General features: G+C 44.6%; 2 protein-coding genes across 6 annotated transcripts; one reads left to right on the top strand and one right to left on the bottom strand.

Annotated features, from left to right (window-relative positions):
* On the top strand, window positions 1–21566 carry TMEM120B (transmembrane protein 120B). Of its 4 annotated transcripts, none has more exons than XM_042805039.1 (16): window positions 36–185; window positions 4366–4484; window positions 5406–5522; window positions 6249–6308; window positions 6864–6959; window positions 8001–8090; window positions 10222–10287; window positions 11242–11303; window positions 11551–11643; window positions 12060–12124; window positions 12284–12352; window positions 13343–15091; window positions 16807–16861; window positions 17629–17735; window positions 18994–19065; window positions 20787–21566. In XM_042805039.1, the coding sequence occupies exons 1-12, from the start codon at window positions 117–119 to the stop codon at window positions 13454–13456; spliced, it is 1020 nt and encodes a 339-aa protein (XP_042660973.1). In that variant the 5' UTR covers window positions 36–116; the 3' UTR covers window positions 13457–15091; window positions 16807–16861; window positions 17629–17735; window positions 18994–19065; window positions 20787–21566. The 4 variants fall into 4 exon arrangements, with proteins under 4 accessions (XP_042660975.1, XP_042660973.1, XP_042660974.1 ...); XM_042805040.1 differs by having other exon boundaries at window positions 13343–15137; window positions 20797–21566; XM_042805038.1 differs by having other exon boundaries at window positions 13343–15137.
* On the bottom strand, window positions 13667–28000 carry RHOF (ras homolog family member F, filopodia associated). Of its 2 annotated transcripts, none has more exons than XM_033008269.2 (5): window positions 27384–27997; window positions 27190–27277; window positions 19817–19926; window positions 18925–19059; window positions 13667–16845 (listed from the first exon to the last, which is right to left on the bottom strand). In XM_033008269.2, the coding sequence occupies exons 1-5, from the start codon at window positions 27540–27542 to the stop codon at window positions 16681–16683; spliced, it is 657 nt and encodes a 218-aa protein (XP_032864160.1). In that variant the 5' UTR covers window positions 27543–27997; the 3' UTR covers window positions 13667–16680. The 2 variants fall into 2 exon arrangements, with proteins under 2 accessions (XP_032864160.1, XP_032864161.1); XM_033008270.2 differs by lacking the exon at window positions 13667–16845 and adding an exon at window positions 17648–17730 and having other exon boundaries at window positions 27384–28000.

The following is a 28000-nucleotide window of genomic DNA, read 5'->3' as shown; positions in this document are numbered from 1 at the left end:
CCGCGCGCGATGACGTCAGGGGCGCACGTGGCCCGCCCGCCCCCCACCCGCCGGGTGCCGGGGCTCGCGCCGCCGCCGGTTTAACCGCCGGTCACCGGGCGGGCTCGCGCCGCGCCATGAGGGCGCAGCTGGAGCGCTGCCGCGGCGAGTGGCGGGAGCTGGAGGAGGAGTTCCGGCAGCTCCAGGTGAGGCGGGAAGGGCCGGCGGGGGCTGCTTCGCTGCCTGCCCCGGCTTTGGTGCGTGAGGCGGGGGACGGCACCTGGATCCCCCCGCCCCATCACTACATAGGCGGGGAGGGGGCCGCGCAGGAGCGGGGTGCACACCCTACGGCTGACCCCTTGCCGGTCCTTGGGGCAGCCTCCGCAAGGAGCTTCCACGGGTGCGGGAAGGCTCACCACCACCACCCCCCTCCCCCTCGCCGCTACGCCGAGGGAAGGCCCCGGGTGGGCTGCGCCGGGCAGGGCCACGCGTGTACGACGCCTTCGCTGCAGGCCCGGGGTGCGTGCGTGAAGCAGGGTTGTGCGTGGATGCGCAATCCTTGTCCGGCACCCCAGAAACGCCTGATGTGCACCCCCGTGGGACGTCCCAACCAAACCGCGATATCTGTGGTGAGGCACCTGAGGGAACACGGGGACGCCGTTCCTGCCACCGGAGCAAGGATGCAAAAGGGGGACCTGGTGTTTTTGGGCGCCCGTGGCATGGCGCAAATTGCAATACAGGTAGCGCCTGTGGCTGCTAGCAGCTCCTGAATGGATTTGAATTTCCTGTGGTGGGGTACGAGGGGTTCAAGTGCAGTTTATCCATCTCATAAAAGTGCACTGAGAGACAGAAAGGCCTCGGAGCAGGAGCTGAGAGCTCTTTTTGCAAAATGCTTTTACCTTCAGAAACCTTCCCTTCCCCATACGTCACCAATGCTGCGCCTATACACATCCTTTAAATCTTGAAGCTAGTTTTAAAACACAACCGGCTGTTCTCGCTCTGCATGCCCGTTAGCCCCTTTTGGGCTCTTAAACAGAACGTGCTCTGCAAAAAGAAAAAAAAGTGTGATTTCTAGATATAGCTTGTCTTAATTAAAAGTCAATTCAGGTTGTACGCTTGTTAACAGAAGGAAAGGTGGTGGTTGGGTGTTGGGGGGGGAGCGCCAGCTGGTGTGGTTTTGTTGATCACCTGTTTGGTGTGTGCGCCAACTGGCTTTCTCTCTGAGCGTGCTGCTTAAATCTGACCTAAATCACAGGAAAATGTCAATGGCTTATCCCTGCCTCAGTTTCCTTGTCCGTAAAAGAAAAGTAGAAATGCTGCTTGGTGGGGTGGCAGCCGCTGGTGGCACAAGGTATCGTTGCCCTGTGGTTAGTACTGTAGAGGTGAAAAGCTGGAATAACATCCGTTATCACAAGCAGAGTTTATATTGGAAGGAGACGTTGCAGGAGATGGGAACAGGGAGCTGTCCTGCAGATGTGACTCTGCTCCAGCTCTGTGAGATGCTTGTGGTGCTTAAATGTGCTTTGGAGGAAGGCTCTGTGCTTCTGAACTGGAATCAAGTCAAACTGTGATGTGTTGGGGTAGAAACCCAACTCTTCAGTAAGAAAGTACTTCGATGTGGGGTGTCCATGCATGCTTGCTCTTGCACGTGGCTTTTTGGACACGCTGGCGGCATCTCTTGCTATTGAGGAGGATGGTTTTCCCGGCAGCAGCTTGACCCTCCTCTGCACCCGCATCACCCTCCTCCTGCACTCTTTTTGGCTGGTCTGACTCTTGTCTCTGGCTGGAAATGCTGGTTTGGGGACACATGTGAGCTGCTGGTCACGTTTCAAAGGAGCTCTCTGTTGGTGTTTTCGAAGGTACTTTTGTCACTTCCACAAAAAGGGTTTCATGCAGTGCCAGGATGAAAAAAAATTGATGTTAGGCAGATTTTTTTTATATGTCAAGAGCTATGCTGGCTCTGTGGGGCAAAACGATCTCTGTTTCAATGGTCTTCTGCCCTGTCTCGTATTTTATAATTGCATTGTAAGTTCTGGGTCAGGGGCTGTGTCCTCCTTTTGCAGAGAAGGACCTTGGACTCTGGTCATAGCTCCTGCCCCTGAAGTACTGGGTGGCTCACACTTGGGGATATGCTTGTGTCTGGGGAGCTCTGACTTGAGGGGCTTCAAAGGGGCTGATGCTGCTGCACAGCAGCACAGAGCATCCCCTCAGGGCAGCAGGGACCAGCTGTGAGATGGGCCTGGGGGACATCCAGGTTTACAAAGCACCTCTAACCAGCCACATCACTGAATTTTTGCTCTTTGCGTTGCTAGGGTAGTGCCTCATCTCTGAAGCTGTAGCCTGAGATAGAGCTCAGGGCTGCAAGGCATTGCAGTTTTGGGGCACAGACATGGGAAAATCCAAGTTGCCCTCCAACAGCTTGTTAATTTAAACCCTGTGTGTGAGCATGCAAACTAGATTTTGATTGGGAAGAAGCACTGCGAGGGCTCACTGTGAATTGTGGTTTCAGTCCTGCAAATGAACAAGCGCTGACCACAAGCAAGGCTGTTGCGAGTGCAGTGGAAAATAGACCTCAAGGTACCCACAGAAAACATCAAGCAGTTGCAGCACCTGCCCTTAGGCTGTGGGCAAATCAGGCAGCCACAGCTGCACTTGTTGCACTCAGTTGCACTAGACAGTTGTGGCTCTGGTGCTGTAAAACTTGTAAACTTGGGTGCAGAGACAACTCTGATGTCTCATGATCAGGAGCTCTTCAACTTGGGGCAAAAATACTCCTCTCACTGGTGCATGGATCCTTTGTTTTTCAGCACATGTTGTTTCCTACTTGGAGAGATCTGTGGCCCCAGGCAGGTATTTGGCCTGTGTGTTATACATCTTAATGTAAAGGCAGTGCTGAGCTCCCTGCTGCTGCTGGTGGGTTCCCTTTGTAAGCAATCACCTCTTTTGATGGATAAATAACTTCACAACTAGCAAGTGTTATGCTCTTCTAAATACCAGTGTCATTTTGAAGTCATTATACTGATGTTTTTGGCTAGCAGTAGAATTTACCAGCTCTTAATTTGCCTGTTTGTGTTTCCAATAAATACTTGAACACTTTTTTGGCAAAAAGCTTCTTATGCACTTTGAACAGACTTTTAAAAGATGCTCTTGCATGACATCTAGAGAAGCAGAATGAGTTACTGTGTGATCCAGGGAGCCCTGCAGTCCTGCCTGTGCTAAGCAAAGCCAAACCAATCCTGAAGCGATGAGAGCTGCAGTGCCTGGACATGGTTAGTTTGGTTATTAAGGTTTTTAAATCGGATACTGGAGCTTGTTTTGCATCGCTCTTGTAAGTAATGAACAGCTAACTGCCAGGTCCTAATGAGGAAGAGAGCAAAGATTTGTTTTGTATGGTTTCACAGCCGTGTTTATGTGTTTATGCTCTGGGAAAACTAGTGGTGATTTTCTGTGGTCGTTGATGTGCCTGTAGATAAAGCAGCCCTGCAAATAGCCATTTAATTCGCATCTTCTCTTGGCACTAACTCTGCAAACTCTGCTTTCCAAGTTATTACAGATGTTTAAATTTGCCTGGAGAGCGTTGCTTGGTGTCAGGTTAGCCCTTCCTGAGGTTTTCCTGCGCTAGGGACGGTGGTGAAATCATTTCAAAGGGTGGAAAAGCAGAGCACACTTATTCCTGACTAGAGGGTGGGGTGTGAGAGCAGAGGCACCTCTCAATGGGCTTGCAGTTGGTTAGTGCATCTTCCTTATGGCCAGTCAAACACTCATTGCAGGCTTCAGAGGATCAGCAAGCTGTGATAAAGTAGTTGCGCTCCAGGAGCATCTAATGCCGCAGGGAGTGGATCGGTTAAACTCTTAAACCAGAGTATGGGGCAGTAGGTTGCTTGAGCATATGCGGGATTGAGATGCCAGTGGTGGCCAGGAGGTGTCTGAACCCCCAGGCATGGATTTGTGGCTGGTTTTGTGTTGTCTTCCCACCACTCTGGATCTTAATCTTTTTTCCCCAGATTTAATCTGTCTGTGAAATAGGAGTTCCTGCTCAGTGATTTAGCCAGCTGTTTGATGAGGGCAGATTGGGATCAAATTGAGGATTAGGGCTTCGTTACAGAGTGGGAAAGAACAAGGAGCTCCTGAGTGAGAAAGCTTGTTAGAGGAAATGAGACAAGTGCAGAGGATGCTCTTAATTTTGCAGGAGCTTCATTAATGTCCATTGAAGCCATGTTGGATCTACACTAGTTTGGTATCATCCCTTCCTTGTTTTTTTTGCCGGGGTGCCTGTTGACTCCCAAAACCCCCAGGGTTTTGATTGCTTCCTTCAGAGACGAGGACCAAATGCAATGTGTAACTTAGAAGGACTCTTCCTACCAATCATTTTCTCTTCTCCTACAGGAAACACACAAAGTTTACAGGCAGAAACTTGAAGAAGTCACCAGCTTGCAGACAGCCTGCAGCAGCTCTATACACCGGCAGAAGAAGACACTAAGGGAACTGAAGCACAGCCTGCAAAGGTAACAGGAGAACTGGAGGGTGGAGGAGGCAGGGATAGGATGTTCCTCGTTCCCAAAGGGCTGAAATATTTTGATTTTTAGCATTTTAATACGCAATCTGTGTTGCGGTAGTAATTTTGCTCCATATTATTCTTGAGTCACATCCACAGCCAGGTAAAATGTTTTTAACCCCATGAAAGATGGAGTCCTGTAAATAAAGAAGATCTTTGAGGGAGCCTGTGTGGGTTTGCATCCTTGCAGTATGTGCTGTACGCTGCAGGATTGTACAACTTTTGGTCCACGTGTTTGCTAGGTGAGAAGAGCTTTGCTATTTAAGCTGTGCTGGAGAAGCAGCATCAGTCCTTGAACCTGAAGGTGTAACTTGCTGCTGGATGGATTTACAGGAGGGAACTGCCTTTGCCTGCTCAGCTGATCCCACCTCCAACACCACAGGTTGCTAAAGCTGATGTGCTCTGCTCTCTGTTTTACATTAATTGGTGAAACCGCAGTTTGTCAGTAAATTATCAGCTGTGCGTTTTGTTACATCCTGAAACATTTTGTGCCTGAAGAGCTGCAGCTTCTGTGAGGGGAATGTCTGAAACTGTGCACAAAGTTCCCAAAGTAGAAGGAGTTCCTGCAAAAAAGCACAATATTTTCCAAGTGATCTGCTAGGGAAAAAGTCCGGGATTCTGTCACTGAGCTGAGATCAAAAGAGAAGCTAATTTATAAACCAGCTGGTTGAAAACCTACAACAACATAAACCAGGCAGTGAAATAAAATCATGGTTAGCCAAATGGTGCTGCAGAAATACAGGAGCAAAGTGCAGTGGCATCAACTAATGCAGTTACCTTTTTAACAGCATGGATTTTATTACAATATTATTTTCCTTTAAATAAAAAGGATATAAAAACATGAACATATCTTGTTTCTGTGTTCTTGCAGGTGCAAGCCCAGAGCGAGTCCTGAAGAGTTTGCTCTCATTCAGGAGATCACTGCCCAGATCAAAGAGAGGCAAAATGCCTTCTTTGACATGGAAGCCTACTTGCCGAAGAAGAACAGGTACATGCTTTGCTGGGGAGGTGTACACTCCAGGAAGGCTGTTTTTTAAGTGTTTGCTGTTCCTGAAGGATAATGTGCACGTTGAAGAAATACATGTAAAACTGTATTAGTCATAAATCTCTTGCTGAGCTGCTGTGTCAGTTGTACACAGAATTAATTAGCTGGAAGTGTATGAAAGTTCACTGTGTGTAGGCAGTGCAGCTTTTCTTGTTAAAATAAAAGTGATCTTGTGTTGATGAGGGATTGTGCAATTCACTGTTTCACACTGATGTTTTTCTATGCTAATTTTTTTAAGACTAAATCAGCACAATAATTTTTTTTTTAAATAGTGTTTTCAACCAAATTAAGTTATACTTTGCTTCAAGTGGGGTTGCTAGGACAGATTTCTTTCAGTTGTCAAGGGCTGTGTGATGCTACAGCCCCTTGGAAGTTTCTATCAAAAACTATCAATTGCTCCCCATTATTTTTGGTTTTGGACAGTGCACACTACATATCTTGCCCTTACTCTTTAGTGCAGAAGAGGGACCAGGGAAATAAACCTTTGCTGACCAATCTCTATGTTTAAATCCTCTTCTGTAGTCTTATCTCTCCATTTTGCCTTAATGAAAAACGTACAGCAAACATTGTTTTGCAGATATGTTAGTCTCTTCAGTTCTGATCTGGATCATCCTGTGGTGTTCAAATAAAATTACTTACTTGGGTCTGCTCTTGATTTTTGTCTTCTAGCTTGTACTTAAATCTGGTGCTGGGAAATGTGAATGTGACTCTCCTGAGTAACCAAGCAAAGTAAGTGAGTGTTTCCACATGTGTGAATTTGGGGTTCTCTGGGGTCAGCTGTGGATGTGGACTGAAGTCCAGGGATGGGAATGGGTTTCATTTAGATCTGATGAAATGTCGAGGGTGGGCAAGTCAGACCATGATACGCAGCCAAGCTAATGCTTCACATAGCTCTGATGGATTCTGTCCAGCCCAGCCTGTTGCCTTAATTGTAAGGTTTTTCTTTTTTTAAAGTGAAAAATGGTATTGTGACTTCTAGGTTTACAGTACTCCGGAAAATGGAGATATATATATTTTTTTTTTTTTTAAAATCTTACCATGCTAACCCAGAAACCAGCTCTTGTGCACTTAAACCACTGTCTTGCAGCCTAATGGTCATGCAGTCTAGACGGACCCTGCAGGCAGAATGCTGCCTTTCACCTCTGCTGGTTTTCTAAATGTTTCAAGCAAAACCTCTTGTCTCGGGGCTTGGCATGTGCATGTGTATCTGGTTTGAAAAAAGTAAAGCCACATTCTGGTAAAACACCAGTTGTGTGTCTGTAAACAGTAGCTGTTCCCTTCCAGGTTTGCCTACAAGGATGAGTATGAGAAGTTCAAACTTTATCTGACAATAATCTTGTTGCTTGGGGCTGTTGCCTGCAGGTTTATTCTCCACTACAGGTAAGCCTGCATTTTTACTTTTAATCATCAAGTATTTTGAATAAAAATGTGCTGGGTTTGAACTAACTGTTCTTTTCTGTTAAGGACAGTGAGACAGGCTCTGGCAATGTTTAGGCTTTGAGTAGCTGGCCAGCAGGACAGCTTTTACACCTCTTCAACACTGGCAGGACCTGTATTTTAGCTATTTGCTTTTCCTTGTTTAACTTCTTTTTGGAGTTTCATGTAACTAAGAGAAATCCAACATTGTGTTTCCTGATCTGTTGGGTTTTTTTGTCATCATTCTGTGCTTGGGAACGAGCAGTTGTTTTTACTCATGGGTTGTCCCAGCAGGGACCAGCACCGTGCTGCAGCTCTGGGGTTGTTGCAAAGACGAGAGAGGATTTTCATGAGATGATCAGACCTGAAACATTATCTTTAGGTTGTGATCAAGTGTCTGAGCACCAACAAGCTTCCACTATTCAGTTTTGTTTAAAAAACAGGAAGATGTCAAAGCCAGGCACTTCCACTGAGGTCTCTGTGGGTCTGAGTGAATGCAGGATCGTACCAGGGAATGATGCTGCTAAATACAGAGGTTTGCAGATGGCAAAATAAAGTTGGGGTTCCCCCCCCACCCCACAGTGTGTAATGCTCTTCTGCTCTTTTAGTTGATTGGTTTTATATAGATCTCATGGACTCTCCTCATTGAATTAGCCTGGAAATGCCTTTCTAAATTGGATCATCCGCTGCTTCCATGGTGCTTTCTCTCCTTCAGAAGGAATTAATGTCATCTCTGCATACCTGCTTATCGGCTCAAGATCTGCAGTGTTATATCACGGGGCACTTCCCAGAGGAAAGGACTCTGAGCCTAGTGGTGCTGCTGATGTGTGCAGTTCTGCATGTGGATCAGGGATGTTCAGGACTGGGGCTTTGTGTCCATGGCCTCACTTGGGCAGGTTTACATTTGCCCAAGGGGAGGGAAGAAAACGTAAGGATTTTTTTGAATGTGCCTTTGTAAATAACAGGATTTTTTTTCTTTTACTGTGTGTTTTTTCTGTTTAACAGGGTGACAGATGAAGTGTTTAACTTTCTGCTAGTGTGGTATTACTGCACGCTGACGATACGGGAAAGCATTCTCATTAGCAATGGATCAAGGTACCGTGCCACCTGCAAAACTATTTAAAACATGTTCTTAAAAGAAAAACAAGCGATAAAAGAGGATTCATCTTGGCACTGAAGCCCGGCAAATCTGAGATGCTGATGCCTCTCTGCAGGATCTGTTGTCTCCGTCGCCCTCCCTGGTCACTCCCAAGGGCAGAGGTGGCCACCTGAGGTTTGGGGAGGGAGAAGTTCCTAAAAGTGCATAAGCTCTTGGTCCAAAGCATTGGATGTTTTTGGTAGCTATGGGTTAGTTGGTAGGAGTGCTCTGGGGTGTGAGCATGTGTGTATTTTTGGTGAAAGGACCAACCTGATGTCCTGGCTCTATGCCCTGCGGTTAAAGTGGCCACCTTGCAGGTCGCGGTCATAGCTTGTGACCTGTGTGACTAAATCACAGCCATATCAATGGAAGGTTGGCAGTTAGGGGATAATTGTATAAAGAGCTGGGAACACAAGTAAAACCCTGAAGTTAACTGAAAGATGATCCTTACTCCAAGCCCTCATCTCTTTATGACACCCTTAGTAGCGGTATCCTAAGGCAGGGTGGTGAGGTCCTGCTGGTGAATCCCTTCTGGAATATGTCCCTTAGATCTGGGTTGAGAAGGTGCTTGAGTGTGCACTTATGTGCAACCTGGAGCCTGTTGTTAGATTTTTGGCAATAACCTGATGGCTGCATGTCCCTGGTTTTCATCATCCAGATAGACTGGTGCAGGGAAACCCCAGCAATTGCATCTCTTCCCATGCATATCGGTTTGCTGATGGGTGAGTGGTGACTGCTGCTGCAATGTTTGCTTCCTGTTGCATTAATGAATTGGGCTTCTCGCTTGTCTCACTCACTACTTTTTGAGCAGCCAGCATCAGGTTAGCCCAGCTTCCCACAGGCATTCTTCCTCTGAACACTGCACAGAGAACTGGTACCCTCCCTTGGAGTGGTGCTTGTACATTGGTGGACCCACACTTGTGTTAGTGTCAGGAATCAGTGTTGTCCTAATTAACTGTCAACTTCTAATGATCAGCTGGGAGCAGCTCGTGGCTTGTTTCAGCCAGTCACTTCCCTCTCTGAAGCCAGTTGCTCCCATGATTCCCTCAAAATGGGGATGGGAGGGAGAGTTTCTGGGAGTCTTGTCTTGGCATTGCTGGCTGGATGCTTGTGGTCCCCACTCCCAGTGCAAGAGGGGGTTTGTGCCTGGAGGCAGGCACCAGTGTGGTGTGTGCAGTGGAAAAAATGGGGTCTTCCTGCTTGGCCTAGGGTAAAAATCTTAAAAATGGTCTGATTTCTGGGAGCTGCTTGAGGACACAGTTCCCGGAGTTGACTGTGGGGAGCAGGGATGAAGTGGTCTCTTTGACAAGCACAGCTGTTCCCAGGGCTGCTGTGGGCGTAATGTCTTGTTTTGGGGTGCTTTCCAGAGAGGGGATAGCTGTGGGGTCAGAGATGAAGAGGAAAAAACAAAGCATGGGGATGTAAAGTCACTTGCCTGAGGCCAGCAGAGAAACCTCTGAGCCTGGCCTCACTGCATCCGCAGAGGTTGTTCACAGCAGCTCAGGTGCTGTCTCATGTGAGAGGTCACACACCTTTGGTTGGAAATGTCCCAAATTAACCCATTGTGTTGGCTTAGTTTCCAAAGCAGCACCATCCCTGAGGCAGCTCTTCACTTCTTGATTCTACCTCACTACAGCCCTTGCTCACTTTACTGTTACTTTCTGAACTTTCTGTAGTGTTCGTGTCTAAACAAAACAGCCACCTCACAGGAAGGGCTTGGAAATGTCACTTAATTGCATGGCATGGATAAAAAAGGGTGTGTGGGCTGAAACTTGTGCATCGTTAGTCATCGCGGTACCTTGGGCTGCAGTGACTGCTGCTTCTTGCTGTGCTGGAGAGCTCGTGGGAGCACGTGAGATGTGCACTGGTCCTGAGCCTCTCCCCAGCAGTCATGGATTTGTGCCTCCAGCTAAGCCATATTGCCAGGACAGTGTTCCACAGCACCTCTTTTGCTTGAGTTGGGCCATCTGTTTTGTTCCCAGTCCCTTCTCCTCCCCCAGGTCAGGATCACTTCTTTTATCTGTAAAGCCAGACTTACAATGCTAAAATCTATGTTTCTCATCTAACTGCCACGTTCTTTCTGTTCAGGATCAAAGGCTGGTGGGTGTCTCATCACTATGTTTCCACGTTCCTGTCTGGAGTGATGTTAACGTGGTGAGTGCTCTCTTGTTTGAGATGCTCCAAGCCTGTTTTCAAGTGTTTGCATCATCTGAGCATTTAAATCCAGTGTGGCCACACAGGCACATGGTGAAGCATCAGACTTCGTATTTGTCTTACAGATGTTTTCAATGCTAAATAGAACACCGCAAGTTTGTATTTATATTGCCAATTTAAAACAAAAGAAAGGAACTCAAACCCCTAAGCTGTTTGCACTGGTGGTAGCAAAATCTCTGCAAGTCTCCTGATTTCTGTCTCTGTAACTAAGCAAACAAGCAGCACTTTGCTTTAGAGGGGAAACACAACAAATTGAATCTGTTTGGTGGCTTTACTGAACCCAGATTACAAACAAAGTATAAAGCCAAAAATGCAAGTTACCTTCCCACAGGTGGTGGTGTTGGTCAAACAACACAGTGATGCACCCCATGTATGGCCCCTGTGCAACCTGTCTCAACTTTAGCATGAACTGATTAGTTCACAATTAAAACTTGTTTTAAAACAACCAACGTTTCTGCTCCTGAATCTGTAAGGGGATGAGACGTAGTGGCTGGAGCAGAAGATCCTCCTGTCCTCTGTCCATCCTGAACCATCCTTAGGATAAAGAGCACAACTACGCCCTGCTCCACTGCTTGGATTCTTGATGCAGATGCTGCTGAACAGCTTTGATTGCTGCCTGGAGAAAACTGCAATAAGCAAATGAACAAGGGGAAGCATTTATGCATGTTGGAGAGGGGAAACCTGATCAATGAGAGTGTTTCCTCCATGCCAGTGGTGTGATGTGTGGCTGTAGCACTGTCTCTGGGCTCCTGATGGGGGGGAGGAGGCTGGGTACCAGCTGCTTGCTTCGTTTATTAATGGGATCCGCCTCAGTAGTGAAGAGGAAGGGCAAGGGCAAGAGCACTGCATCATATGCTTTTTATCAAATAGACCTCTTTTATATTTTGCTTTCAGGCCAGATGGACTCATGTATCAAATGTTTCGCAGTCAATTTTTAGCATTTTCAATATTTCAGAGTGAGTATATCTTACCTTGCTAATTCATGGTATAAAATAGTTTTGTATCTTATGTGCTTAGAAGAAAACACTTCTGTTTGGTAAATACTGGAGTATTAAACTGTAGGAATATAAAGATGGCATACAAATATGCAATGTGCAAATATGAAGTAATGAAGTGCTATTGGATTAAACATTATTAAAATAGTTTGATACGTTTAGCATACTTCTGAATAGCCAATGCAATGATGTTTTATCTCTCTTCTAGGTTGCGTTCAGTTCCTACAGTATTATTATCAAAGGGGCTGCCTTTATAGGCTCCGTGCTTTGGGGGAGAGAAACCACTTGGACCTTACAGTAGGTGAGGTTTTCTGCAATACTTTCTTCGCAAAGTTCTTGCACAGGTTTTAGATACAGTCACGGGGAGAGGGCTGTGTGGCCTGCCAAGAGCGAGCTTTGCAGAGGTGCCACCTCCCTGCTCTGCTGCCTGTGTCCTAAGGCAGGAAGGGCAGCAAAGGTTTTCTCCCTTTCCTTGGGTTGGGAGCAGAGGCTTTGATCTCCATTAGCTCTTGGGAAGGTTAAGGTGGAGGTTTTGGTCATCCTCACCTTCATCCTCCTCCCATGACCACACCTTCAAGTGTATGTTTTAAATTGGTTGGGTTTTGCATAGCAGGATTGGGAATAGCCCTTATGGGGTGGTCTGGGTGGGGAGGGCTGCAGCTTCAGTCCTGGCTTTTCTGTGCTCACTCTCTGCCTCTTCTGTCCAACCATTTCCAGAAGGATTTCAGTCCTGGATGTGGCGGGGGTTGACGTTTCTCCTTCCCTTCTTGTTCTTTGGGCATGTAAGTTGGGCAATCCTGTTCCTCCTCCCTCTGTGGCTGAAGCACCATAAAAAGGTGCTTTGGATCACACACACCCATGGCAAATGTTTCTAAGGTTGGGGTGGTTTTTTTGTTTTGCTAGTGATTAAACTTTTTTTTTTATTGTTTTTCCCTTTGTAGTTCTGGCAGCTATATAATGCAATCACGCTTTTCGGATTGTCAAGGCATAAGGAGTGCAAAGAATGGCAGGTTGGTGTTGGTTTTGCTCAGAAAAAGCATGGAGCAGGGTGAGAGGGGGTGTTTAACCACATCCTTAGATATTTGGGCATCTGACCCCATCTAAATATCTCGGGATGATGTGGCACAGAGTTTATACAAGAGAACTCAAAATAAATGTGAGTTACTGTAGGGAGACTTGCACCCACGGATGACCACACAAACTGAAAGGCAGAGCATGTAGGGGGAAGAAAATATGTGTGGGTAAATAACTCTCCATATTGTTCATGTAAATGGGCATTTAATAGCAATGGCTGCTGTATTGCTGGTGGGTTTTATGGCTGATCCGTGGGTTATGTATACAAAAATATGACAAAAGAAAATTATGGCAGTGAATCACTTTATAAATGTATCATCCACTTTGTCCCACTTTTAGGGATCCTTCTACTTGTTTTCTCAGTTGCTGTTATGAAATGTGTCTATCCATTTTTCCAGCTATACAATTGCTCCTATAGATCCAGGTTGGACCACATCACATGTGCAGTGGTGCAGATAATCTGATGGTCTTTATTTTGGTCAGATCTTGGTGTTACTTGTGTGCTTACTTTTGTTCAGGAGGAACACACCTTCCTGCAGAAACAGGTTATTTCCCCATGCCTGTGCCACTGCTGTTCAGTGAACATGCTTGTAGCATAATGTTAATCCAGTAGGTTGGACTTAATGATTTTATTTTACTGTCTGGTAGAGTCCAGCAGTGTTGAATATAATCCATGTTGTAGTATTAAAAAGTAGTAAATGCTACTTAAATGATCATGATAAAAATAATCATCCTGTTAATCTACACAGCTGGATGCATGGATGTGTATTGGCTATGATCTTCTCTCCTTGAATCTCCGTGCTAACAGACCCCTGGACTTGCCAACCAAGCCCCAGCAGAGCTCACTTAAATGTGACCAGAGCAGTACACTCAGCTCTCACCATTTTTTTTTTTTTTCTTTTTTTCCCCTCTTTCTCCCCTGTCAGGTTTTTGTGTTGGCTTTCACGTTTCTGCTGCTCTTCCTCGGGAACTTCCTCACTACTCTCAAAGTGGTGCACACTAAACTCCAGAAAAACAAAGACAAAATGAAGAAGCTGTGAACTCCCCCTCCCTGGCGTGCTGGCTGCTGTCCCTCTGCCCACAGCAGGTGCTGTGTTTGGGACAGATCCCACTAAACCTCAGTTACACAATGGATGGGCTGGGAAGGACTCGTCCGTCCCCGTGTTTGGTGAAGGATATGGACTCTGCTAGCACAGACTCAGTATTAATGGAAGCATGGCTCTCCAGTCTGCAGTCCTGCTATTTATGTATATTTAATACAAAATGTGTTTGCCTCTTTTTTTTTTTTTTTTTTTTTTTTTTTTCTATATATAGAGCAGCATGCACCTGCCCAGCAAAGTGCCAGCACTGGGAGAATGTGGGATCTACTGTTATTCCAATTCTGGAATGATATTTAACACTTTCCAGTTTTATTATTTAAATTCTGGGTATTGGATTTGCGAAGGTTTATGAACGCTCCAGGTCGATCAGTAATACTGACCAAATGCTGCTTTTAAAGGCATTTGTTTAAGGCATATTTTCAGTGGCAATACTAACCTGTGTGTACTGTGAGAGAAAAAAAAAAAAAAAAAAAACAAAAAAGCAGCCCATCTTTGTACCATACTGCTGCTATATACACTTCTAAAAAGCTATTTAAAGAAGAGAAATCCTCTTTTGAAAACAAAAACAAGCGAAAGCAGTTTTTAAATGGCAGGGAAGTCTGCTAGCCCTCTTCCAGGGAGACCAGGTTATCTGTCCAGGCCTGGAAAAGACCTAAAATAAACCATTCAATATGCAGCTGCTTCAGCCCCTTTTTAATAATTAATACACTGCCCTTCAGGTTGTTTTTTTGAGACACCATTTTTGCTTAAAATGACCTTGATCAGTGGCAAGAAGTGGAGTTGAACTTTGGTTTCTGTTTTCAGTGGTTTTTGCTCCCAGTGCCATTCCAGAAAGGGGAGGACAGGCTCAGCAGAAATATGAAATACTTTCTTTAGATGCTGCACTTGTACCAATAATTAAGAGAATGTAAACACTCATTCAGGAGGATGGCAGAGGACAAATACCGACTGCTATCCTGCTTAACTCCTTGTGCTGCTTGAACTTATTCAAATAAGCTTGTTTTGGGTGCTGTAACATCTGTACCTCCTAAGGCCAGCTGCAGTATTGTGAGCTGCTTTAGGCAGTGTCTTTCCCAAAGGTGAAAGCTTCCTTTGAGCTAGTACAAAGCCCAAATTGGGCATATGCTTTGGCAGACTGTGATCTGAAAATGATGCCCTTCTCCCAGTAAGCGTGCTCATGAAGAAATATATATATATATATATATGCACTACAGACTTGAAATGGTTTCATCAGTTGTTCTGTTGCTGCGAGGCTAGCAAAATTACAGCGTCGCTGTCCTGTGGGCATGAACAATAAATTGCAATTTACATATTTTGAACAACTTTCATACTAACTGGGCTGTATCTTGCTATGTTAACTGCACACCCTGTGAGGTTTTTTTTAAGCCTTTGAACTCTCCATTTATGAAATGTAAATTGTTTTATTTTGAGAGCGATGCTGAAACCTGCTGGATCCAAGCAGTGGACCTGGTTCTCCAGGGGTGGGGAGCTCTGCACATGGCGAGTAACTTGAGTTCTGCAGCATGAGAAACTCAGATTAAAAAAGCAAGAAAGATTCACAGTGTGGAGCTGAGGGTAAATCGGTAACTTCCTGCGAGTTGATGGTTAGGTTTCATAATGGGTAAGGTGATGGGTTGTTTAGTGTCTTTTACTGACAAATGTCTTGTGGAGAAAGGGCTGCACAATTCGTCGAGATTTTTCTGTAGTCAAAGATGCACACAAACTTGTAATTACTATTTTTTTTTAATCCATTTTAAGATCAGGAATTCACAAACCTTAATTAAATCAAAACATATGAGGGGAAGAAAGGGAAAAGAAGAAGAAAAAAAAAAAGTATTATTTCAATGATCAAGATCTCTTTACCCTGCATATAAAATAATAATGATGGTTCACTCCTAAATAGAACTTTTCATCTGCTGGTCATGTAACCAGCAGAGGATAAAGTTGCATGAGATCTGTATGGTGTACAGTTACCAGGCAATATGTGCAAAGTCTGCCTAATAGCAGACTCCTCGCACATACCACGTGAACTTTTTGGCAAAAGCTTGTGTCTTGTTACCATTATGCAAGTCGTATGTATTCTCCCTTAGGATGGGCTGTAGTTTGCCTTACACAGAAAGCTTTTGGCAATGCCTGTATGGCAGAAACCTTCATCTTCACAGGTTTGGTTTATGATAGCTACAAATTGGTGATTGCTCCTGAAATCTGAGATCTCACTGCATGAGGATGTGCGAAAGAACTAGGAGATCTGAGGCACATGTACTAGGTTGTGCATCCCTCATCCTTAAACAGGCAACTGACACCTTCATCACAAAAGGGAAAACTTTAATTTATAGTAGTAGAGATGATATCATTAGTTAAGGAACATGAGTTAAGTACTTCCCCTAGCACGCACCATGTGTTAAGTAGGTTATATCAGTTGATTGTAAAACTGACTTTACATTACACATAGTAGCTGCTTGGAGTACTTTTAACTTTGAGCGCTGTCTATTAAATATTTTCCATGATAATTCCATTTCTGAATTGGAGCAACCGATGTATTTCCATTGATAAAAAACACTTTTTATTATGGCAGCAGGCCTTGCAAGACCTCTGAAGGTGCAGCTCTGCAAAGTTGGCCCAGTGGTATAAGGGGAGTAGTGGGTGCACCATCTGTACACTGGGGGCAGCTTGAGGCTAACTCCTACCACTGCCACCAGGTGAATTAATTTGAAAATGTTATGCCAGAACTTCATTTCTGTCTCTTCAAAGGTGCCTGTTAAGCGGCTCTAACATCACTTCTTCTAAAAGATGTGGCTTTTCTGCTTGAAAAAGAGTAAATTGTAGCTGTAACATGCCCAATTATTTTGCAGAGGGAAAAAATCCCACTAAGTCATACGATTTAAATAGTAAGTCCAAGACCTGACTGGTGGTCGTTTACATTTACGAGCAAAAGCCAGATGGACAAAGACATGCAGCATCAGTTAACCTTGATAAAGAGCTTTGAAAACTTTGTGAGAGCAGTGCAAAAAAAGTGCAAAAATATTAAAAATAATTAAATTTTTAAAATAAAAATTGTTCTAGGAATACAAACATAATGAAAAAAGATGGTCTTTCAAGTTACACTGTTTTAAAAATCTGAATCACTTGGCTCTTGTGCAGTCAATACTCTCTTACAGTCCAGATCATAACACTGAGCACACTGTCCGTTTCTTTTGACGCTTGGCTTTTTTCATGGCATTCAGTGCAATGGTTGTTGCTTCTTTAAAAACCTTTTCTATGTTTTCACGACATTTTGCTGAACACTCCAGATAAACTTCTGCGTTAATCTGCTGACAAGCTGCTTCACCCTGGAAAAAACAAAAGGTAAGAAAAGGTGTAAACCTAGAGTAGGTGAGAAGGAAGGTGGGATGAGAAAGGGAATTATTTTTCTATCATGAGGTCAGGAAGGAAGAAGCTGCCTCTGAATATAGTGCTAGAGTATAAGTGGCATTGGTAATAAACTGAGGCACTGTTAAACTATTTTTTTTTCCCCTATGTTTATCTAGAGCCTGGTCTAACAGTTCAGTGTACTGGAGAATCTAAGATGCAGACTGCTGATAGTGTAAAAATACTCTCAGTATTAAATTAGTTTAAAAGAAATGCTGAGGTCGATACTTAAGTGGGAATAAGATGTCTACACAGTGGTATTTTTTTCAGGCCTGGCCTTAACTGTTATGTGGTGTCACCTTTACTAATGAATGTCATGTAAGAGCAGAATTTGGAGCATCACTAGGGCTCAGCCAAAATCCTTATACACAAACGAGTGCCTGTTTCTCAACCTCACCCAAATGCATGCAGTGGGAGCAGACTAGGATCTAAAACATTTGCATGCAATCCTGCTTGTGCGAGATCACTACAGACAAAACAGTGACTTCTTACTTTGCTTGTGATCCTTTTACTGTCATTGCAGAGTCAGACCTCAGTTTTGAATGCTTGTGAGCTTTGGAGCGTAAATTCCAGGTCTGCAACCCACAGCTCGCAAACTCTGCATTTGTTCAGTATAAGCCCTGGGAGTGGGGTCAGTTGAGCACTCAGGCTTCTATAGTGGGATTTTTCTTCAGCATATTTAAGTGAAGTTTGTCTCCTTCTAGTTGTTCGTAGGCTGCAGTGCTGGCAGATACTGTTCAGCTCCTCTGTACCTGGCATTGGAAGCATCGCGTCGCATGACTCAAGATGCCATGAGCTGTAAAAGACTGAGGTAGTGTATGTTTAAGGGGAGAAAAACCAAGTGGGAAGGCTCACATAGGAGACACAAGTTTGTACATTATGTGAGCCATGCTATTTAATTGCATAAGGCCTCAGCAGACTTGCCAAAAGTGTCTGTTGCTTGCCCTGAACCTCAGGGTGAGGAAGGTGAAGGGAGTTATTAATGCAAATGAGGGACAATCTGCAGCTGTTCATAAAGCAACAAGATGGGCATCTCGTGCGCAAGGAAAAACAAGCTAAAAATCCCAGCATGGTTTAGCAGTGATGCAGTTGCAGTTTCTTCTCGTGCTGTTTAGAAGCAGTAGTGATTCATTCAAGGTTGTGCACTTAAACCTGTTCCCTGGCCTTGTGTCTCAAACAGTCTGAAAGCTGCTGTTCTTGTTCCGAGATGAGAGGAGAAGGATGGCTTTGTAGTTTAAAAAAGTGGGACATGGGACAGGCTGTTCCATCACTGACTGTTTCTCCTGTACCTAGGACAGTGATGCTGCTGTTGTAAGATTAGTTGGAGGTCTCACTTCATAATACTTAAATTGAAAATGTTTGATTAAATGTAGATTTTTTTATTTTTTTTTTTTTTTAAAGATTACTTTAGAGACTTCAAGTCTCTTATGTTAGAGAAGCCTTGCAGATGTGTTTGCTATTGTACTGGAAAATATCTGTTTTTAAATAGGGTTTGCAAACCACATTTTTTCCAGAGCGGTCAGCATTTTTAATCCTGTAATGTGTATCCTAGCATCTTCAGTCTTCATCACAATCCTGACCACAAGTACCAGTGATGGGAGCAATGTATGCTAATAAAAATGAGGGAGTCCAGCAAACTTTTTGATGCTTACAAATTTGTAACAGTAATAACCCAGCTGTGAAAGCAAACAAGAATGACATGTAAGCAGCCTAGAAGGTGTAGCTAGTAGCGTCCTTTCATACACCCCAAAATATGCAAAAAGCTCCTCAAATTTCTCTTTACTTTGGTTCTCAAACCGGGTGGTGATTTGGCCACTTCCAAAAAGGACTTACAGAAACTCCCGTTAGTGCTGACTGTCAAGAATTTTTTCTTTATCTGGACACTGTGATCACCTAATTTTGGAGTATCTGTGATTGTACCTGTGAGGAACAATGCCACTAAAGTAGGTGTGCTTTATCTCTTGCAAAGAGGACACCGCTTTAAATGCACTTGTACTTACCTGGTTGTAAGTAATGGGTTCCTGCTTAGAAGCCCTGAGCTTGCGCAACTGTTCTTTGTCTTTCCGAAGGTCTGTCTTGCAGCCGATCAGTACGAGGGGGACACCTCGGCAGAAGTGATTCACTTCAGGATACCACTGATGGTAGGAAAACAAAACTTTTACATCTGACTTTTTCTTTTTTTTTTTTTTTAATTCCTGAAATCAAAACAGTAAATCCAAGGAACAGAACCAGCATTTAATATATGCTGCAATTTCAGAGTATTGCAAGTTGTTAATCTAGCAGTAGGGGCCCAACATGGAAAATTTACATTACATTTAAAAGTCCTACTCCGTCAGTTGCTTTATAAAAACATAGGTGACATCTGTCACCATGCCAAAGCGCTTATTTAACATCTGTTTAAATTCAGAAGAGTTCCTGTAAAGTCATTTAAGAGCAGAATTTGGACCAAGTCTTGCTTTGTTTTGCTCGTGCAGGGACACTAACTTCTACTTCGGAGCATAACAGAAATCTTAGTACAGAGAACTGACTGCTTACATCTCTCCCCTGCAGTTAAATATGCACATGATGGAAGTAGGCTTGAATCTAAAATGCTTGCGTGCAATGTGGGTCGTGTGACATCACTACAGGTAAAGCAGTGATCTCACCACTGCTATGTGATATTTTTAGCGTACTGCAGAGTCAGCCCCAGCCCTGGGCGCTTGGGAGCTGTGGGGAGGTGAGCTCCAGGTCTGAGGTCTGTGACCTGCAGCTCAGTGCGTGATGAGTGATCTGTGCATGCACGCCCAGGGTACAGGACACTAAAAGCATCAGCTTTTTAAATCTGACATCTTGTCACATATCAGATGTATGCAAGTCATTTCACAGGTGGAAGCAATTACAAAAGCCTCTTACCTTAGCTGCTACATTATCATAGCTAGTGGGGTTCATGACATCATAACAAATTAACACAACATTTGTGTTCTGGTAAGAAAGCGGTCGTAGCCGATCGTAATCCTCCTGCCCTGAAACATAGAGAATGTTTTGGATAAAAGAAACATCTGTCCTTAGCAAGCATTATGATGGGAATATGTAAAGATACATACTTGATCTCAAGAACAGTATTATAATTGCGTAGTTTTCCATACTTGTAAAATTCCTTCCCTTAAATGCAGGAGATTCATCTTCACTGACAAAACTGATGCTTTAGAATATAAAACATGTCCTTGGCAAGTTTTAATAAAAGCATGCTTTGTCCAACTGCTAAGTACTGAGAAGCAGTTCTAATCACTGATTGCCAAGTTGCTGCTCACAAGCAAAATCAGCAAGAGGAATTTGACAGTTATTGATTAAAACATTCGCAATTTGGCAGTAGCTTCATTTTTCCCAAATACATCTGCATACGCAATGCTGTGAGGAGAAGAAACACTGTATTTGCTAGATGCAGATGCTGAAGTGAAAATCTCAGTGGCAAACTTGATTTTCCCAGCCCAGTAAGCTGAGAAGAAGCGGCGATCAGCACACGGTGCCTTTAGCACCGCTGCTCACTGTAGCACCACGCACGTGATTTTACAAGACATGCTGCAACATGAGCCAGGCTTAACTGGTCTTTGAAGCAGGACTATGCAGCAGATCTTAGGCATGCTGCTGAATTCTGGTAAAGGAGGGGATTTGTCATACTTCTGATTAAAGATATTTTAGCATGTGATCTGACAAAAGGAAGCTAATTTGCTTCAGGCCGGTACTCTTCCCCTTGCTGTAGATACAACTTAGCAGTAATCACCATGCTGGGGTCTGAAGAACACCTTTGAGTGCTTTGAGAGGCTAAGTAATTACCAGATATAGCTGGCAGCTCAGGAAAAAAACCCAATCTTTTTCATTTGAGATTTTTTCAGAAACTTAATAAGGAAGAAACAGTAATTTAAGCAGGCTATAGAAGATCTCTTTGCCACCTGAATGCTGCCCCTGGAAGCAGGTATGTCTCTGTGATGCACTGGATTTACAAAATGAGACCCAGGAATGCCATTCCTTCCCACGATCACCACAACATCCACACAGCCCAGAAACTGCCCTCCAGGGAAGTTACACATCTCGCATCTTTATATTGATATTTCAAATGAAGCGATGCTGAAAATTTCAGTGTGCCCCAACTTTATACCAATTATTCCTACCCTGGCATATTGGTCAGTCCCAAGTCACGTACTTGTCACTCCAGCCAATGTGCTTGTCTCCAGCTGCAGTCTGAAGAATTGCAGATACCAGAAGGCCAATAATTCTGCAATACTTTGCTCCCCTCCTTAATTTAAACAATGGATCAAGATCCAGGTTATTACAAGGCAATCCCTTCTGGATAAGCCATTACTCAGTTTGCCTGAGATGTCTGTAGAACAGGAATCTCAGGTTTGGACCACTCTGTATTTGAGCTCCCCCAAGAGCAGCATGTTCTGTGGACGAGGTGCAGAATGAAGAAGGATTGATCCCTCAAGGTTTAATCCAGAAAGAATAGACAATTGACAAAATTATGCATGTTGTATAAATGTTCAGAGCAAAGACTGTACTAGTTAGCCTTTCTTATTCTCCTAAATCCACCTACTTGTTTGCAACTGATTTATCATTTTGTTGTTGAGCTAATCTTCTAAATGCATTAAACACATCAGGTGCCAAACTTTCTTTTTCTCTCATAACTTCCTCTAGCATTATATGCTGTGTATGATTTTTCCTGTTGAAGTTCATGCCTCTGAGCTCATACCACTGTGGCTCGTAAAATTAAAAGGCCCTCCAAGTTATTGCTGGCAATTTACGAGGCAGACAGGACTGTCCCCTTGAAAGAAATGTGTTCATTTGCTTGGAACAGGAACATACAGCTAAATTCGTATTCTCCAGAATGGGATAACAGAAGAGGTGTCTTCAGTGATGTGGCACAAATATGCTGTATTGAAAGTCAAGAACTATAGATATGCCCCAGTGAACTTGCACCTTCATCTTCAAAGCCAGCTGTGTAGTTACGGGGTGTTTTTAAGCAAACTGAGAAAATAAATGCATGAGAAAATGCTGCTGTATAAATTGTGGCTCCATGCATATTTGGAATTCTAAATACAGAGCACAGAGCAAGGTATAGCGCAGAGACTGCAGGGGGAAGGTTAGATGGTAATTGCTTAACTTGTATTATGGTCAGATGATTGCAGCGCTCATGTGGAAGGAGAGGAAGCTGTTCTTTAAGAGCTCAGATGCAGTTCTTCAGTTGCTGAGGATGTAACAGGATCCACATCAAGCTCTGTCTAAACATTGACATCCCTCTCACTGAAAACAATCCCTTTCACCCCCTGTCCTTAAGTGCTGCTGCTGAAATGCAAGGAAGGGCCTAGGAGACTTTTTCTCTGTAAAGCTGCTCAGTGTGTGGTGAGAGCTAATTTGACAAAGATATAGGTCTTCTACTAGAGGAGTTTTAAAATTAAGGAATAGGGCTGGACCTAAGCACTAACTGAATGTATATGCAAAGCCACCAAGTGTGATTCCTCAAGCATGGGGAAGCTTTTTTATTGCCCCCATGAACAAAAAGCATGCTGGGGAAGAATTGGTTAAATATATGCCTACATGTGAGCCTATCTGTGACTCTCCTCTGCCTTCCTCAATTCATTGTAGCATCAGAAACCCTGTTTTTTTTTTCTTAAATAAAAAACCTCCCATCTAGCTGAATTCACCTAAAATTTGCTAATTCTTTGCAATGATCACATTCCTGCATGCCTCTGTGACATGCTGCATAACCCATATCACTGCAGTTGGGCCCTACGGTGGGGTGGGACTTCAGGTGATGGTTGGGGGTGAACTGGGGAAGAAGTGAAACCACAGATCTTGTGAACGTGCACGTTTACCTCTGTTCTTCCTCACCCCTTCACAATTCACTACCGAAGAAGTGCCAGCCTGTGCCTTGCTCAGTTGGTAAAGGAGCTCAGCACCTGTTACCCGTGATGGGAGAAGGTAAATGATAGAGTTAAGACTTGCCAGCCTTGGAGTCTACCGCTGCGTGCTGTCCTAACGTACAGCAGCACTGTCCATCACCACCAACTGCCAGTGGATAAGGAAGAATGTCGTATCTCACCACCCGGTCCAGACCAGCCGACCACTTCCTACGTATGGCCACGTGTTATCTGTAATACTCCACACTCATGGTTTAGGATCAACATGGAGCCTTGAGATGGCGAGCCCTCACAGGCACACAGAAATGCACCCAATTCTTTTTGATTTGTTATTCTGCAGGCTCCATGGGAATACTGTGGTTATTAGCTAGGCAACTATGTTTTTTCACTACCGAGTTTAAAAAAAAATTGGGAAATATATTCTTGACAGGAATAAGACCAGTAGAAGAGGACACTTGGGGTAGAGCACACCTCAATTAAAAAGTTGGGGGGTTTGTCTTCCTCAGGCACACCCTCCCTTTAAAAGTTAAAAAAAATTATTCTGGCACATACCAGCTTTTAAAATTTCTCTTAAAGCCTCAGACTGCTATGCATCTGTCATGACAGACCTGAAAAACCCCACGGGAGGCTTTGTATGTGCTTCCTGCCAGTCAGAACAAGCACCCACAATGATAAGGCCTTACTTCCTCTTCAGCCCAGCAGAGCTCTTTTCTTTGGTCTGAGAAAGTTCTGCACTGAATGGCATCAGAAACTGAACCTGGTGTCTGAACTTCAGCTAAAACATCAACACTGCTCCCTTAGTATGTAAAAAATAACAAAGTTAATTTACCTCTCAATGACTTTGCCTGTATGGATCACAGCAAGAAATGAAAACTTTTAATTGATTAAGCAGCTGCAAAGCCCGTTTGCAGACAAGACAAGTGATATGACAAAGACTTTACACATTGCGTATGTATACCACCAACTTCCTGCAACAGCAAGAAGTGTCTCTAATGAGGAAGAGTAGCATAGTACAAAAGTCTCACAAAAAATTTGTTGTTCTAGCATATTTTAGACTAACTCATTGACTTAATTTGTTACCAAAATTCTTGTAAAAATCCCCCACAACCTTTTGTAGCTTGAAATGTTTGATTTTTAGGGGCTTGGTTTATGTCCTTCTCCTTCAGTAAGCAGGAGAAGCTCAAAGTCTCAAGCTGCACAGGAGTTGACAATAGAAAGAATCCTTCTATGTTGAAACAGCCCACAGAGCTGAGCCTGTCCATTACCCTCCCAGGATGCTGAAGTACATGCAGCTCTATGTAGGGTTGCTCTTAGCAAGATCCTAAAAATATCAAAGTCCCTTCTGCATCATGAAGATACAGTGATACTTTTTAGAACAGCTTTGCCTTCTCCCCTACGCTGCTACATGGCACTTAGCTGAACCCCTTCACCTCAGAAATAGGTTTACACCCTTTTGATCCTATTTAAATGCTTTTATGATGATCTGAATTATTTGGGAACCTTTCAAACTGAGAAGCAAAACACAAAAGCTGTTTTAGGATTTTAGAGAAAAGCAAGACCAACTCAAGGAGTTCAGTAAGTCAGAGGATGACATGCTGCACTGTTAAACCACTGTACTTCCACTAGTAAATTGTATGTTTAAACTCCTCTTTAAGCTGGAGTTGCTGCTGTACACTCACCCCTGAGCATCATCACTCAGCTAAGAGAGGAATTTAATGAGAGCTACTGCTGCATGATATAACAGACACGAGTCAACAGAGTGAAACACCGATTCTGAAACTGCATTTCCCATGCTGCATCCACGTGGCAGCAGGACAGGAGCTCTGTTGTCTCCAGAACTGAACGCTCCCCTTTCTCTTCTCTTGCTGGACTATTTGAACATAGAGGATGGGACACAACTCTTGGTCCCAGTCCAACCCTCAAGGAACTCAGCATCAGTTTTGTATTATTAAGAACAAGATGGAATTAAAATGTGTGCTCAAGTGACTTCTTCCTCTAGTTTAACTTCCAGCTTCAGAAAGAGGATGAAAAGCTGCTTGTATTACAGAGTATGACATAGATCTGTAACATAAAACTATGTAAGCATTTTTGAAATAGAACCAAAACTCAAGTCTTTCCCCTCTCAAGCAAATGCCTTAACCAAGCTGACAGTGTCCTCCCTTTCTTTGTACCTGATAAACTTGATGTGTCTCATGCAAAGCAGAAGAAATTTAACAGGAAGGGAGGAGACAAGTGTCAGCAGCATCTACCAACTTCTAGCCTGGTGGCTATGACACTGTTTTGGGAGGTGAAACATGTTGGGTTTCAAGGTTTCCAGATGCGAGACAGAAAGCAATTGCTCTTGCATGGCAAAGAGCTATGCCAACTAGGCAACAATGGCATCTCCACTTCCCAAAGTGCCTTGTAAGACACAAAATATGCTCTTCTTCAATGAGGCAGTGCTTTGGTCCAAGACAATATTTATAGCTGTGAGCTAAATGTGGAAGGGTAGACACTTTCTGCTAAAGTTACATGCCTGAACAAGGAAATAGGGTAAAACTGGGAACAAACTTTTTATCAGGGCCTATTGTGATAAGACAAGGGGTAATGGTTTTAAATCAAGAGGGCAGATTTAAGCTATATATAAGGAAGAGATTTTTTTACAATGAGGGTGGTGAAACACTGGAACCGATTGCCCAGAGAGGTGGTAGATGCCCCATCCCTGGAAACATTCCAGGTCAGGCTGGACGGGGCTCTGAGCAACCTGATCTAGTTGAAGATGTCTCTGCACATTGCAGGGGAGTTTGACTGGATAACCTTTAAAGGTCACCTCCAACCCAAACTATTCTATGATAAGCTACCAGTGCCAGGTTTGGCGAGTGCTCTCTGGGCTGCTGGTGGCTGTAGGTCTTGCACAGAGCTGAACTCCCCGCGTGACGCAAGGAGCTGGGCACTTATGTCAGGATTGCGAGAATTTAGTGCTGCAATACTGAACTTGCCCTATATACCACCACTGCTGGATCCAGCCCACGTTCCTTAAAGCCTGGAAGAGACTCCAAAGGACAATGCTGGAAGCTGCAGTGTGGTGATTTTAAAGGAGAGCCAGCCAAGCATCAAGAACTCTGTGACAGGCAAAAATTCCACACTGACAGTGAACAAACATGGAAACAAGTTCATTGTGGCAAGTTCTTTGTGCCACCACACTATATTAAGAAAACCCCACTTTGTTTGCTCACACTAGATCTCAGACCTTCTCTTTTCCTTTAAGATTTAAATACGAAAGCCTTGCCATTCAGTAGGAGCTACATTATCCAAATCACTGGACTTGAGAACAGAAACATTGACACAAGAAGATGTAATGGCAGACTGGGTGCTCAGGATCTTACTATACTGCAGTAAAGATTAGCAATAAAATTCCCTGTTAGATTAAAAGCCTTTTAAATTATCTACTCAGGTATCATGTATGGTATGCAAGAAGGTAAGTGTGTTTACTATTAAAAATTAATATGGACTGCATTTGGTTCTTATTTGTCCTAGTGCAAATTTGGAACAACTTCACAGGCTTGAACTGAAACAGATGATTTACACTGAGCTGAAATGGAGCACGTGTCCATTTTAGGGTTCGGTTAGGAACACAGCTGGATAAGAGAGTCTAGCAACTTTGAATGAAGTTGAACACAATTTCACAAGTTCCTGAAATGAACCTGAACCAACTACCAGCATTTTCAAATAATGCTGCTATGGCCTTTTACTTTGAACATAAACCAGCCTTTTTCTCCTTCCCTATGCAATCACACGTGGAAAAAGATTAAAATATTTTCCTGGTTGATTGTATTATGCTTTGCACCTGGGAACTGGGTTTTAATAACTTCAGATATGTTTGCTATTTGATGTGATTTTCTTAATAAACTGTGTTGTTAAGATAATGAACAAGTCCATGGCTAGAACTGCTATTAGATGAGCGACCCTTTTATTTCTGGAAGGCACATCTATGCATGCAACAAGTAATGTTTGTTGGCTTGTTTGTACTTTCATCTCTATCAGTCTTAACTGCGATATGATGCTAAAAGTATGCTAGTTGAAAAGCAATCTGAAAATATATCCAGCTTTACAGACTTCAACTATCAGTCTGGTTTAAGTTGACGCATCAAAAGCTGCTGGAACAGAAATACAGGCACGCTCACAAGAGCAGCATTTACACCAGTAAGAGCAGTTTCTGTTTATCTGTCTGAAATTAAAAAATCCCGGGGGCTGCGTTTGGGCTCAGTCGCAGGCCGGTGCCCCAGCGCTGTCCCACCCCAGCAGCCGCACAGAAACCGCCTCTCGCACCCTGATGCCGTTGCAACTGGGAAAAACGGGAAGCACGACGCGAAAAAGAAAAAAACCCCTTACCTGCGGTATCGTACAAATTCAGAGTGACCTCCTTTTTGCCCACCGTAACGCTGGTCGTGTATTTCTCGAAGACGGACGGCGCGTATTGCTGCAAAGGGAGGAGAAGCAGTTCTAGCCCGGGACAAGCAGCTGGCAGCCGGCACCCGGCACCGGCAGCTCTGCCGGGCGGTCCCCAGCCCCTCGGCCCGGCTCACCTCGGGGAAGGCGCCCTTGGCGTACACCATCAGCAGCGACGTCTTCCCGCAGCCGCCGTCCCCCACGATCACGACTTTCACCTCCTTCTTCCCCGTCGCGCTGCCGCGGGAACCCCTCGCCGAGCCCTCGGGGAGGGTCCCCCCGTTGGCCTCCTCCATGGAGCGGGGCCGCGGAAGGCGAAGCTCCCCTCAACCCGCCTCAGCGCTCCGGGAGCCCCGGGGCGGGCAGGCGCCGCCCGCGCCCCGCCTCAGGTACCTCAGGGCGCCGCCCGGGGCCGCGCCGAGCGCCGGGGGCGGCGGGGGGTGCCTCACCCCGAACCCCCCGCCTCGGCGATCCCGAGCGCCCGTGGCATCGGCTCCTCACTGGTACGTGCGGCTGCCCCGGGGGCACCCACGGGGCCGTGGCGCTGAGGTGGGCACCCCCCCCTCTCCCTCAGCAACCTCGTCTGGCTTTCCCCAAACCCCAGAGGGGCTGCACACACACACACACACCCCGCTCCTCAGGCTGCGGCCCTTGGGCCCTGTCCGCTGGGCATCACCCCGCCATGTCATCTATGCTTGGGTGCTCGTCCCCGTCCAGCAGCTGTGGCACCAGTGTGTCACCGCCCCTTCTTCAT

This window comes from Tyto alba, unplaced genomic scaffold, assembly GCF_018691265.1.
Source record: "Tyto alba isolate M040663 unplaced genomic scaffold, T.alba_DEE_v4.0 Super-Scaffold_44, whole genome shotgun sequence".
NCBI classification, from domain to species: Eukaryota; Metazoa; Chordata; class Aves; order Strigiformes; family Tytonidae; genus Tyto; species Tyto alba.
This window is presented reverse-complemented; position numbering and strand designations above follow the sequence as displayed.